We start from the raw sequence: 14,909 nt of genomic DNA, 5'->3' as shown, positions 1-14,909 counted from the left end.
AACAGTGCTGGGTTTCAGGCGGATTCCTTTTTGTTTAAATAATTTCGCCTGCTGTAGAAACGATCATTTCACAGCGCACAGATGATGCTGGGGTACAAATAAAAGATACCGCAAGTTTGTACAAGTTAGGAAATAAATTCCTTTTCTCCCTCCAATACTCAGCATATATTGCAAGCAAACGCACAATAAAGTCCCAAGACAAGTAGTGTGGGGGGGAATCCATTGCGTTTCGCCGCCCCTTTTATTTTGAATCGCACACCAAACCCGCGAACCCTTTCCTGAATCAGTGACGTGCTCGGCCGGCTCGCGAGGCTTCGAACGTCATCACATACGTCATCAACACAAGCCTCGATACGCGCTTCATAAAAATCATCCTCGATTACTCGACACACGCTTCGAAGCCTCGACACGGGAGGACACATCACTAGCTTGCAACCCCTTCCCCCTCTTCACCAGACAGAGCCAGATGAGAAAGGTAAAGGAAACAGCAGACAATAAAACTGCACAAACAAAGAAACTGAGCCTGTTTGAGTGATTTAATGGAACTGGGCTGTGTTGATGCATTGGATTTTGGAACTGGATGTCATGAATGTTGATGAATGGAAAAGGTAATGAAAATGGAAAGCTAATTGGAAAATGGAGGAAAATGATCATCACCTGTGAATGACTGCTATTGTCTGCTGACGTCACATGTTGACATATTGACAGTGTGGAAATGGAGAAAAATGCTGATGTTGAAAATGTTATTCTTGAGGAGCGTGTTGCAAAAAGTGATGTTGCAACTGCAAACAGTGATGTTGCAAAACTTGAAGAACGTGCTGTAAAAAGTGATGTTGCAAAAAGAGAGAGAAAATTAACTGCAAAAGGTGTTTCATTTCTAATCGAAAACCTACAAAAGAACCGGAAGTTAACCTTGAATCAAGCATCCAAAATCAAGTTGCAGATCGATGATCTGTTATCTGTCAAAATAACAACTGATTCTTTGAGCAATGTTGAAAATCTTATAAAGGAGTTTAATAAACTGTGTGATGCTGCTGCTGAAACTCATGATGCATTGATGGAAATGCCACTGCCTGAAGAAGAATGGAAAAGGCAGCAAACATGGTTTGAACAGAAATTTAAAGCAAATGAAAAGTTCATGTGTGATGTGTATAAATGGTTGAAGGATGCTCAAACACATTGTGACAAAGAGTCTGTACTTCAGGAGGATGAGATTCAACCAAATGTTGACCAGGAGGATGAGATTCAACCCAATGATAGTATTTCAAATGTTCCCCCCCTTGGAAAAACACGGGTCTCATCTAAGTCTAAATCTTCGTCTAAATCTTCCATCACAAGCTCTGCATGCTTACGAGCAAAAGCTGAAAAGGCAGCACTAATCCAACACATGGCTGCTCTGAAGAGGAAACATGCACTGGAGGCTCAAGAGGAAAAACTGCATGCAGAACAGGAAAGATTGAAAAGACAAAAGGAACAACTGGAAATGGAAACCCAACTAGCTGCTGCTACAACTAAAATAGCCATACTGGAAAGCAGTGTGGTGGGAAGTGGTTCTACACCATCCGATGGAATGGGCTCATATTTCAATAAAGCCACAAAATCAAAAATGGAAATGTCACAAAGGTCAAAGTCAGAACCAGTGCAACAACCACCCTCACAGCAACCACCCTCACACCTGCATGATGCACGCCCTAAGGAAAGAAAATCTGCCCAAACACAACCATGGGAAACCCTCACTTCAATACAACCCATGCAATCCCTACAAAGAACACCAGGAGGCCATACAACTGTCTTCAATTCACTGCAAGGTCACAGGTCAAGCAATGTTTGTACCACACCACAAATGAACACAAATGAAAATAAAATACAGGACATTGGCAACATTATGCAGCGACAAACAGAAATCACTGCTCAGCTGGTTCAACAACAACACTCAGCATCTCTTCCACCTCGAGCAATACCCATATTTGATGGTGACCCTCTACAGTATGGATTTTTTATCATGGCCTTTGAGCAGGGGGTTGAAAGAAAAGTCAATAATCTCCAGGACTGCTTGTACTACCTAGAACAGCACACCAGGGGGCAGCCTAGAGAACTGGTCAGAAGCTGCTATCACATGCCAAATGATCAAGGCTATCACAGAGCCAAGTATTTGTTAAAGGAACACTTCGGCAATGAAATGAAGATTGGGGCAGCTTACATGGAAAAAGCTTTAAGTTGGCCACCAATAAAAGCTGAAGATGTTGCCGCTCTTCAAACATACATGTTGTTCTTGAGAGGATGTTGCTACATGATGGAAAGTCTACAATATATGGCAGAAATGAATGTACCATCAAACCTGAAACAGCTTGTGATGAAACTGCCCTACAAATTAAAAGAAAGATGGAGAGCAGCTGTTTGTGACCTACAGGAGAGACGAGGAAGTAGAGTTTTGTTCTCTGATTTGGTCAACTTTCTGGAACATCAGATCAAAATTCTCTCTGATCCTGTTTTTGGTAACCTACAAGACACACAAACTGCTACACTTAAAGGAAAAGCTCCCCCAAGATTTCCACCCAGGAATACAAATCCAGCAACTGTGGCAGCTGTAAACACTTCAGCAGGTATAAGGTCTGCACCGCTCTACCATGCCTTTTCTTTATCAAAAAGCAAGACTACATCATGTTGCATATGTAAAGAGGATCACGCAATAGAAGATTGTGTACATCTTAAGAACAAAGTGCATCGTGAGAAACTTGATCTTTTAAGGCAAAGTGGTGTTTGTTTTGGTTGTCTAAAACCAGGTCATATCAGCAAGAGCTGCAAAAAACGTCTAACATGTGATGTATGTAACTTCAGACATCCTACAATGCTTCACAATCCAGCTAAATTCAGAACATTTGAACAGTCAAACAACACTGTTGTCCCTCAGCAGACCTGTGCTCACACTGGGGCCGGTACACAGAAATGTGTTCTCTCAATTGTACCTGTACAAGTAAGGTTAAGAATGGAAACAAAATTTTGACCACTTACGCTTTCCTTGATCCAGGAAGCTCAGCTACCTTTTGTACAGAACGCCTGATGAGACAGCTGAACATGGACAGTATCCAAACACACATCTTCCTGCGAACTATGGGACAAGCACACACTGTAAAGACTCATGTTCTGACTGGACTGGAAGTAGCTGGTTATGATGACAACAGGTTTCTAGACCTACCTGAGGTTAACACTCAACAAACCATGCCAGTTACAAGAAACAATATTGCGACAGAAAAGGATCTCAGAAGATGGCCTTACCTGCGAAAGATTAAAGTTCCCGAGCTTGAAGTTGGAGTGGATTTGTTGATTGGCACAAATGCCTCAAAGCTTTTGGAGCCTTGGGAAATCATTAACAGCTGTAATGATGGACCCTATGCTGTTCGGACCCTATTGGGGTGGGTGGTGAACGGCCCACTTAAAGGAAGTGGAAGTGATACAGGGAAGAATGGCTGCCCTACTGTCACTGTCAATAGGATCTCCATTGATAAAGTGGAACAGTTGTTAATCACACAATACAACCAAGACTTCAATGAAAGGTCATGTGATGACACTTTAATGTCAAGAGAAGATATGAGGTTTCACCACATTATGGAAAAAACAATTCGTCTTGAAAACAACCATTATTGTGTTGATTTACCTTTTAAGGATGATGATGTCATAATGCCAAACAATCGATGCATTGCTGAACAACGAGTCATGAGTTTGAAAAGAAAGTTTCAGAGGAACAAAGAGTATCATCAGGAGTATGTGCACTTCCTTAATGATGTTATTAAAAGTGGCTATGCGGAGCAGGTGCCTCAACAGCAACTGAACGGAACTGAAGGTAAAATCTGGTACATACCACATCATGGGGTGTATCATCCCAAGAAGAAAACCCTGAGAGTTGTATTCGACTGTGGAGCAAGTTTCAAAGGCACATCTTTGAACAGCCAGCTGTTACAAGGTCCTGACCTCACAAATTCCCTCTTTGGTGTTCTTCTGAGATTTAGGCAAGAAGCAGTTGCCATCATGACTGATGTTCAAGCTATGTTTCACCAAGTCCAAGTTTCTCAGAAACATGTTGATTTTCTCCGATTTTTGTGGTGGCATAATGGAAATGTAATGCAACCGTTGGTGGACTTCAGAATGAAAGTTCATATATTTGGAGCAACTTCATCACCGAGCTGCGCCAATTATGCGTTAAAGAGAGTTGCTGATGACAACACGGCTCATTACAGTGACAAAGTTTTACAGACCATCAAACAAAATTTTTACGTGGACGATTGTTTAAAGTCTGTGTCTTCAGAAGAGGAAGCTTTGCAAATGGTACAAGATCTCACTGCTGCATGTGCCAAAGGAGGCTTTCGGCTCTCAAAGTGGATGAGCAACAGTCGAGCAGTTCTTGCCAGCATCCCTGAAGAAAATCGTTCCAAAGCAACCAAAGAGCTCAATTTGGATAAAGACAACTTGCCTGTTGAAAGAGCATTTGGATTGCACTGGTATGCAGAAACAGACATGTTCATGTTCAAGATTGCACTGGAAAATCGTCCATGTACCCGCCGTGGAATCTTGTCAGTGGTTAATTCTATCTATGACCCTCTTGGTTTCTTGTCACCATTCACACTGCCTCCTAAGCTGATGCTACAAGAGCTGTGCAAAAGAAAAATTGGTTGGGATGACACAATACCACAAACCTTTCTGCAGAAGTGGACACAGTGGCTGACAAATCTGCATAAATTGTCACTGTTAAAGGTGGAACGGTGTATCAAGCCGAAGAACTTTGGAAAGGTAAGCAATGCACAGCTGCATCACTTCTCAGATGCTAGTGAGTGTGGATACGGCGCTGTTTCTTATCTGAGATTGAAAGGCATCTCTGATGAAGTTAACATTGCTGTCATGGTTGGAAAGTCCAGAGTCGCCCCCATGAAACAAACCACAATACCAAGGCTTGAACTCACAGCTGCTGTATTAGCTGTCAGACTAGACAAGATGATTACAAAGGAGCTTCAACTGGAATTGGACCAGTCAGTGTTCTGGACCGACAGCACGACGGTGCTTAATTACATTTCAAGTGAAACAAAGAGATTCAACACATTTGTAGCGAACAGAGTGGCTGTCATAAGAGAAGCTACAGAGGTGGCCCAGTGGAGGTACATAGGCTCTAAACAGAACCCCGCTGATGAGGCTTCAAGAGGACTGTCAGTTGATTTTCTGAAATGTGAACGTTGGCTCAAAGGACCAGAGTTTCTGCTGACTGAGGAAAGGACCTGGCCAAAACAGGAGGTAAACAAACCTGCCGTCAGCTTGGATGACCCCGAGGTCAAACAAGACCTAACATTTAATGCTTGTGTTGTTGATGATGCATCCAATACTATGAACAAGCTTCTAACCTATTTTTCAGACTGGGAAAAACTCAAAACTTCAGTCGCCTGGTTTTTGAAGTTTAAAGACCTACTTCAACAGCTAAGGAAAAAAGGTAAAACATGCAACAAAGGACATCAACACAAAGCAAAGATAAATGTTCAACCATTGACACGGGATGACTTACATAATGCAGAACTGGAAATTGCACGCCTCTGCCAACAGCAAAGATTTCACAGGGAAATCTCCCTCTTGGAGAAAGGAGCATCATCTGTGCCAACCAACAGTGACATCTACAGGTTGGATCCCACACTCCAAGATGGGCTGTTGAGAGTAGGAGGCCGCCTGAGAAGAGCATCCATGCCTGAAACAGTAAAACATCCAATAATTCTGTCTAAAGATCAATACATATCCAAACTTATCTTACAACATATTAACAAGCAAGTGGGTCACGCTGGACGTAATCATATGATATCTACACTTCGAAAAACCTACTGGATAACAAATGCAAACTCAGCCTGCAGGAAAATCATTGCTGATTGTGTTACCTGTCGTCGTCTTCAAGGGAGAGTTGGAGAACAGAAAATGTCTGACCTTTCCAGCTGAAAGACTCCTGCCAGACTTGCCACCGTTTACTAATACAGGCGTGGATTATTTCGGCCCTATTGACATCAAAAGAGGTCGCAGCATGGTCAAAAGGTATGGCGTAATCTTCACATGCATGACCAGCCGGGCAGTACACCTTGAAGCAGCCCACTCACTGACAACAGATTCATGCATAAATGCCATCCGACGGTTCATGTGTCGACGTGGGCAAATCTCCAACCTCAGGTCAGACAACGGCACCAATTTTGTTGGAGCTGAAAGAGAGCTAAGGGAAGCTCTTAGAGCCCTGGATCACAACAAAATTCAAAGTGCTTTGGCAAAAAGAGGAATAGCATGGACATTCAACCCTCCTGCTGGATCTCACTACGGCGGAACATGGGAGCGGATCATTCGCCTCATAAGAAAGGTGCTGTATTCCATTGTCAAACAGCAAACCATGGATGATGAGAGCTTTTGCACTATTCTTTGTGAAATTGAAGCCATTCTCAACAGTCGCCCAATAACCAAACTATCCGATGACCCTAATGACCTGGAAACACTTACACCCAACCACATTCTTCTGTTGAAGGCCAAACCCCTTCTTCCTCCTGGACTTTTTGATGATAGTGATATATACATCAAACGAAGATGGAGACAGGTACAGTATCTGTCAGATTTATTTTGGAAGCGGTGGGTAAGGGAGTATCTTCCACTGCTCCAAGAAAGACAAAAGTGGACAAAGCCACGAAGGAATTTTTCTGTGGACGACGTTGTTGTTATCATGGACCCTTCTGCTCCAAGAAGTTCATGGCTGATGGGTAAAGTGACCAAAACCTTTCCAGAGAGGAGAGGTGTTGTCCGGTCAGTTCAGCTGAAGACCAAGACAGGCTTTCTGGAGAGGCCTGTCACCAAGCTCTGCATGCTATTGGAGACATAAAGATTGTTATTAAAGACTGATTTATGGATTGACTTATGAAAGAAAGAAGGTTTGATTTATGGACACCGACTTCTGAAAGAAGAAGAAGATTTGCACACACACACACTCTTTTTGGCTCCTTTTTGAAATATGTTTATATAATTGTAGTGCACACCAACACAATTATGGGGCCGGTGTGTAGGAGCCATTTTTTATGTTGTGTAGGTATTTACTTTTCCACAAGGGTGCAGTATTGTTTCTGTTCCTTTCTTTTACCCCAGAATCTGCCCCAGCTGTTAGAGATCAGGAGAGCTGATTAGTTTGAGTGGAGTGGTGGTGGGAGAGACACAGTTTTTACACGACAGCCAGAGAATCAATAGAAGCTTTTTTGTTTGTCAACTTGCCTTATCCTTTTTGTTGAAATAAACGGGAACCTCACCCAAAGACATCATAACCTTCGCAACCTTTCTTTTTTATTCACTCTGGAATCGAGTTAAGAACCATCCCAAACCACCATCAGGGGACAAGTTAGGTTTTTTGAATAGTCACCACACTCATGAAATGAGAAAATAATATTTCTATATAGCAAAACAGAACACCTTTATTTTTCTCATGAAAATTATTACTTTAATTTAGAAAAACGGACAATTATTTTTTTAATACAGAAAAATAAAGACAAATTGTTTTTCTTGTGTGAATGTCTGTAGCTATTAATTACTGAATCTCGTTTTAACCCTAACACTACTTACCTTAATTAGGTAGCGTATGTGATAATTCCCTGCAATGAACACGAGTACTGATGACTTATGTTCTTCTTCTCAGTGAGGATTCTGGAGGCCATAACCACGAACACAACAAAACAGAAAAGGTGCAGACATTTTTTGAATTGACCGTCTGTGTTAATATAGTTTTGGTGTTTCTGCTTTGATCCATGTTCTTTACTGATGCATTGATCATATATGACACATGTATATATGTATTACCTCAGCTCATCTGGAACTGAACACGCCATCTTTTTCAGAAAACACCAGACGAAAATAGAGTGGATGACGCAAATAAGAGACACATTTTTCGTCAATACTCTGACAAGGTAATTTATGAGCCTCCGACAATAGGACAACATATTAAAAAGTATTATTTGCTTTCTTTCCAAGAACTGGATGAAAGACGTATGACACTGGGTTATTTTTTTTAAATTGCCAGGTTAGCTGTATCCCCCAGCTTCCAAGCAATCAGAAACAAGATCAATCTTATATTCAAACAAATAGTTTCAGCTGCAGTGGTGCGGCTGTCACTACTTGCAATCTGTTCCACATAAGAGAAACATTCATGTGTGTGCCCTGTGTACCCTGTTATAATTATTATAATAATAATAATTATTATTATTAGTCTGACTTGTTTTCTGATTCATTTTCCAGTATGAAGAAGTGGACGCTGAATTGCTCCAGACGATTCTAAATGACCGAATCTTGAAAGGTTTGAAAACTTTGGTTAAAAATAGTCGTATGTAATTATCTTTTGTTGCATTGCCTAGTTGCTGAGTTTTGGCCAAACTGAATCTCCTGCTGTCTTTTGTTTTGGTTCAGGAGATCTGAAATCTGGAGGCTTCAGCATCGATGCCTGTCGCAGCATGATTTCTCTGATGGATGTATCCTACGTGATGTTTATGCTACACTAGAATGTAGTGATATAAGCGGTGTGCACTTACAGAGACCTGTCTGCCCTTTTGTTCATTTAACAGTCATGAACAGATTTAAAAGTCAGGTGGAGACATGAAACAGCATTCTGACTTAATACCTTAATGTTGGGTTAAAGACGTCTATCACGGGCAAACTGAATGGCGAGGAATTCCTGCGTCTGTGGAAGAAGGTCATCGTGTACAAGGTAAAAGGACCCAACGATTGATTACATCATAATTATTACATCAATACTCTAATGAACGGTTAGGAAACATCTTGCTTTATATCCTGAACACTATGTGCTCTACCTGATTACCTCAAGATTTCACTAAACTGTTGTTGTTGTTTTTACACAGGACATTTTCTCCCAAAAAGACGTTTCACTTACAGGAACACTGTCTCTGAATGAGCTCCGGAATGCTGTCATGGCCTCAGGTGGATGATAAACTCATTTTGTCTCCTGTTGGCAGACGTCACTGCCTTTTGGAAGAATGTCCCCACGTTTAAAAACAAATGAACTGTGTACAATGACAGAAAATACCCCAAAATGTTTATACACAAAGCAATGTTAGGAAACCAGGTACTAAATAAATAAGGTATCCACCAGATCTTGACAAAGTACTCAATGGGAAGTCAGACTGTGACATGGGAATGGATTTTCACCGTTTTCCACCAAACTGTACACTTCAACTGCGATTTTTGTCTAATGTCACATTGTTATGGGCAGCCCAGTGGTTTAATAGGTTGCTCTGTCGTCTAACAGCAAGAAGGTTCTTGGCTCAGATCCCAGTTTGGCTGTGGTCTTTATTACCAGATTGGGGATAGGTTGATGGAGACTCTAAATTAACCATGAGAATAGTTAATTTAGAGTAAATAGTGGTTAGTCCCTGTGATACACTGGCGACTTGTTCAGAGCGTACCTGGTCTCTCGCCAGATGTCAGCTGGGATTGACTCAAGATCCGCCCCCTAGCATCCCTAAAGCAGTATCTACAATGGTTAGTTAATTCTTAATGGGTTATTTTTGGGGGCCTTTGTGTATTTAATTGGTAGAGACAATGGAGAAAACAGGAAATTCAGCGGCAGAGAAAAGGGGAATGAGGACAGTAAATAGGGAAGAATTGAAGAGGGATCCTGCTGGTCAGGGCATGTTTTGCCCATATAATTCATTTGTTGTAAAATGTTTTGAGCTACATTTCTTGAGCTTTTCAAATATAGGTTTTTATTTAGTTTCTATTTGTCAAATTACTTTTTTAACTAAAAAAGTTCATTAATTTCTTAACTGCAAGGTCAGCAACACATACAAACAAGCTTTTAATGTATGCAGAGCACATTCTTTCATTAAAGTAATGAATTGGACTCCATTGCTGCAAATATCCAGATACTGAATTATCCTGTTGAACCGAGTGGAGAACCTAGCTTTTTAGCAATATGCTGCCCCCTGTATTTGCATTTATGAATTAAAAAATTGGCAAATTTTTAAACATTCTCCCTTTCCATGTGGGTTTGTTCTATTCAAGCCTCCTTGCAACAAAATGCAACAGTATGAGAGTCCTATTACAAATAATCTGCAGATGAATCAGTGAGGAAAATAATGTTCTGAACTCTTGTCTGATGTCTATTGTTCAGGAAAGCGTGTCAGCGATGGCATGCTGAATTTGATGGCTCTGCGCTACGGTGCCTCCTCTGGACACATGACACTGGAGAGTTTCATCAGCCTCATCCTTCGCTTTGAATGCATGTCCCGTAAGTGCATTTGGACAGCCGACAAAGCCATTATGCGACCATCAGAAAGGAAATGGCGAAACTCTAAACTCTGATGACCTGCTCACTTATTAACAGTGGCGGCTGGTGACATTTTTTTGGGGGGGGGCGCACTTGGGCGGCGCGGTTTAAATAGCCCACCGCAATGAGAAAAAAAAACTGAGGTTTTGATTAGAATATTAAAAAAAACATAGCTTTATTTCAATAACATACAGTGCTCAACACTAGTATCCAACAACAATAACAATAACCTGTTACTTTGGGCATGACAGTTCAGAGCAGAATGGTAGGGACATAGGTAAGAGACATTGGGTAGGGTTTCAGAGATGAACAGAATAAAAAAGGTGCCCACACCCTCACACGAAAGAGGTTTAGAGCAGAAGAGACATAACATTTTACATTTGTTGTTTGTCAAGAGTAGGCCCTACTACTTGTAAAGAAACTTAGCCCTCCTCTCTTTCAAGCTGGCAAATCTCTCTATCACCTTCTGGTTAAAGTCAATCATGTCTGTGACAAGCCTTTTTTCCATTGAGAGCATGGCTAAGGCATTCAGTCTGTCCTGAGTCATTGTGTTCCTGAGAAAGGTTTTAACCCTTTTCAGTGTTGAAAAACACCTCTCAGCCTCAGCAGTGGCCATGGGAGTTGTGATGATGATTTTAAGCAGTGTTTCTGTCTCTGAAAATACCTCAGAAAGGTTATTGTCTTTGAACAACTGGTAAAGATCCACAGCACCACGACAGGTTCGGAATTCTTCTGAGCCATAGATGAGGGTAAGCTCTGTCTTCAGCCTACTTCCATCGAGCACAGGATAGGCCTTCAATGTTGTGGCCAGAGCAACTTCAGGGAATGCATCGAGGTAGTGGTCAAACTGGGGGCTGTCCAGTAAGGTGGCACTGATGAGGTTGTCCTTGAAGGCAAAGCGTTCCTTGGTGTGTCCAAGTATGGTGTCGCATACCTACAGATAAATATAGAGAGAGACAGACAGATAAGGTGTGGGGCATTTAGATGCTAATAACCTTTGACTTCAACCATCTTGTCCTGGCTGCAGACAAAAGCCAACAATCAGAGTCTAACAGCTCTGGCTCTAGACACACAAAAGCCAGGAACTAGCCTGGTGCTATGAAACACACACACCCCCACTCCATGACACACAAAAGCCAGGAATTAGGTCTGATGGCTCATCAACATTTCGAATTGGTATTTTAGATAAAGTATAGTCTGATATGATATCCACACAAATCTCACAATTTCCAACATGTGTTCTGCTGTGGGAAAGACAAAACATTGAACTTTAACACAGGCATCTGCTGATTTTGACACTCACCTCTGTGGCAATCCTTTTAAGCTCATCTTGATCGATAGCCCGGCGCTTCCTCGGCTGCTCAGAGCCACTCCTGTGCTCCACCACCATTGCATGGACTGAATCTCTGTAAATAAAAATAATAATAATTTAAATATCACATTTGTCTTATTACTATGGTTAATGTAAAATAAGAATGTTATGACTAAGCTTACAGAATAATAACAATAATGAAATTACCTGATTTTTTGTATGTCCTCTTGGAACTGCTGGATGCAGCGATTTATATAGACTGAATCTATGTTTCTGTTCTGGAGCTTGGCATAGAGAATGTCCACGTGTGGCATTATCCGATGAAACAGTTTAAGGAAGAAGTTGAAATCAGGATCCTCCAGTAGCCTGATGTGGCCTCCTGCTTCGTGGCTGGTCTTGTCATCAAAGCCATCTGATGCTCGAATTCTTTCAAAGCAGTCAATGAGGTCATCTCTGTGCTCAAACACAGTATTGACGGCACGGCTGTGAAAGTTCCACCTCACATTGCTGGCCGTTGGCAGTCTACGGGCCACTGTTTTATCAAGGACAACGGTCCGCTTCGGGGATCTTGAAAAGAACGCAGCTAATCCACCCAAGTCAGAAAAAAAGTTCTTGACTTTAACAATGTGAGAGGTGGCCTGTTGCATTATAAGATTGAGCTGATGGGCATAGCAGTGGATATAGTGGGCAGTTGGGTAGTCGTCCTGGATTCTCTTCTGAACACCTGAAGAGGTACCCCTCATTACACTGGCACCGTCATATGCCTGGCAGATGAGTTTAACTTTCTGCTCACCTGGGAGGATGGCAGCAAGGCGTTCTTTTAATGCCATGGCAATGGTCGCTGCTGTAGCTGACTGCAGAGGGATGAACTCAAAGAATCTTTCCTCCAGGTTAGCACCATTTAATTAGCGAAGCACAAGCACAAGCTGGGTTTGTGTGCTAATATCCGTGGTCTCATCTGCTTGGATCGATAGAAAATCGCTGCTTTGAATCTCGCTTATGATCTTTTCCCTAACAACAGCCAGCATACAGTCAAGAAGTTCATTCTGGACCGTTTTGGATGTTCCCTTGAACACAGTCGCGCTGTCGAGATGGTCTTTCAGTGCACCGTCGAGTGAGGCAACAACGTCCACCAAGCCACGAAATATCCCTGGGTTATCAGAGCTCTCGCTCTCATCATGACCACGCAGTGCCAACTCAAATGCACCACAGAACTTAATACAGTCTATAATTCTTGAGAGAATGTGCCTGTTCTTCCTTACTTCCTCATTGTGTTTACGGATGCCAATTCGGTACCCTTCGTCGAGCTGTTCCGCTATACTCAGTCTCCCAAAGAGACTTAGCTTCATGCTGTTAGTGAGATGGCAGCGAGACGATTCGTGTTTCTTGCATTTCTGGGTGAAGTGCTTTAGATCCCTCATCCCCGTTGTAGTCCAGAGTATTTCAGTCCAAGTACATTGGAACAACAAGCAGGGGAAACAAAAAAACGCATTACTCACTGCACAGCCCGCTAACCAGCTCCGGTTAGCATAAAGGCTGGAGGAGAAGCTCCGCTTGTAGGTTCTTCCGCGGTCAGTGCTTATCTGTTCAAGTTTTAAATCCGGACGGTCAGGTCCCATTTCTTTTAGTTTCTTTTTATCGACATCCGATCGTCGATTGAATGGTGTTCTGTGAATAGCTAAAATAGAGTTTTCATTCGCCATACTCTCAGATTAAAACAAGTATCTGCTAAGTGCTAACTATGCTGCACCTGTAGATATGTGATGTGAGGGAATCAAAAAAGGTCTCTGATTGGACAGTCCTGTTAGAAACCCTTTCATTGGCTGTGGGCGCAAGGTACGTGCGCCCATGGCTCGAACTGTCATCCGCCAATGAGAACTGTCCTTGCTCAAATGTTCCTGCCCCTTTTTTTGGCTTCCATAGACTTCCACTTGACCGGCGCCCACAGGGAGGAGTGGCTTCTCTCTCAGTGACGTTATCGTATGTTATCATTCAACGAATGGCAATATATTATATTTGGTCACATTTAAGTGGTTTTTGACAGGGGCTTACGGTCTCCGGCACACATTTAACGCTTTAAAACAGTACATTTCTTATTAAATTATTTGATATATAATGTTTTTTGACATGTCATTTTTTTTTTTTTTTTTTTTTCATCTCAAAATTGTAGGGTGGGCGGCGCCCCAGCGCCCTGTATTGACGCACCGCCACTGCTTATTAATCTCTTCTCTCTTCCTTCTCCATCGTTATTTTTGCAGCCAAAAGCTTGTTTACCAATCAAAAATTACAATGCCCATTTTCCAACCCCCAAAAGAATCTTCTCCATCTTTCCAACCCAGTGACCCCCCCCCAGTCCCCCTCGTCTTTCCCCCTTCTACTAAGCCACTTTGTCAACTACATAATAAAAAAGATAGATGACATATGCTCCTCGTTCCCAAACCCACCGTCTGTAATTACCTTTCCATCAACTTCCTCTTCATCCCCTTCACTTTCCTCTTTCACCCCCCTGTCCCCCAATCAAGATCTTACCCTAGTAACTTCTGCCTGCCCAACCACCTGCCCCATTGACTCCATCCCCTCTCACGTTCTTTTCTCACCGATCTTATCAACCCTTCCCTATCAACTGTCTGTTTCCCTCACTCTCTTAAAGAGGCAAGAGTGAACCATTTTCTCAAGAAACCCACCCTCAATTCATCTGAAGTAAACATACACAGATCTGTCTCTTCTTACTTTGTCTTCAAAAACTTGACGGTGCTATCTTTAATCAACATCTCCTCCTATCTCCACCATAACAACCTTCTTGATCCTCACCAGTCTGGTTCAAGGCAGGCAACTCAGCTGAGACTGCCCTCCTTGCTGTCATTGAGCAACTTCCCACTGCTAGAGCAGCCTCTATCTCCTCTGTCATCATCCTTCCTGACCTTGGTGAACAGGGTTAAAGTAGGAGGATGGACAAAAATTCTCTCACACACCCCATCTAAATGTTAGGTGGACCGGTGCAATCAATAGAAAGTTTAAGTCATACTTCACCGATTTCTGGTTCGAGTGAGCAATGGTCAAAGTGGTAATTGTTAACATTTCTTTTTAAAAATGTATTCATTAATTAATAACCCCGCGGGCCAGATCAACCAGTCTTGTTTGGGCCCACCCCTGCAGCAGTGGTGGATAGTTGGTGTCTCGAGCCACCTCCACTCTTTTCCAGGTTGACAAAGATGACTTCTATCAATCCTCTTTGAAATCATCTTTCTTCTCTGGCAAAAATACTCTTTCCAGACA

General features: G+C 42.2%; 2 protein-coding genes across 2 annotated transcripts in view; one reads left to right on the top strand and one right to left on the bottom strand.

Moving 5' to 3' along the window:
* The window catches only part of LOC133961403 (calpain-1 catalytic subunit-like), a 30,943-nt gene that overhangs the window by 14,202 nt on the left and 1,832 nt on the right, over positions 1 to 14,909 (top strand). The window contains exons 13-19 of the mRNA XM_062396492.1: positions 7,682 to 7,735; positions 7,886 to 7,949; positions 8,278 to 8,335; positions 8,446 to 8,507; positions 8,675 to 8,743; positions 8,895 to 8,973; positions 10,166 to 10,282. Of these exons, the coding sequence (XP_062252476.1) occupies positions 7,682 to 7,735; positions 7,886 to 7,949; positions 8,278 to 8,335; positions 8,446 to 8,507; positions 8,675 to 8,743; positions 8,895 to 8,973; positions 10,166 to 10,282 (503 nt within the window). The remainder of the gene's footprint in view (positions 1 to 7,681; positions 7,736 to 7,885; positions 7,950 to 8,277; positions 8,336 to 8,445; positions 8,508 to 8,674; positions 8,744 to 8,894; positions 8,974 to 10,165; positions 10,283 to 14,909) is intronic.
* LOC133962549 (zinc finger MYM-type protein 1-like) lies at positions 10,480 to 13,324 on the bottom strand. The gene is made up of 3 exons (XM_062398185.1): positions 11,841 to 13,324; positions 11,625 to 11,727; positions 10,480 to 11,255 (listed from the first exon to the last, which is right to left on the bottom strand). The coding sequence occupies exons 1-3, from the start codon at positions 12,461 to 12,463 to the stop codon at positions 10,728 to 10,730; spliced, it is 1,254 nt and encodes a 417-aa protein (XP_062254169.1). The 5' UTR covers positions 12,464 to 13,324; the 3' UTR covers positions 10,480 to 10,727.

The sequence above is a fragment of the Platichthys flesus genome, chromosome 10 (genome assembly GCF_949316205.1).
Source record: "Platichthys flesus chromosome 10, fPlaFle2.1, whole genome shotgun sequence".
Classification (NCBI taxonomy): Eukaryota; Metazoa; Chordata; class Actinopteri; order Pleuronectiformes; family Pleuronectidae; genus Platichthys; species Platichthys flesus.
Note: the sequence above shows the minus strand (reverse complement) of the source record. Positions and strands in the feature narration are given on the sequence as shown.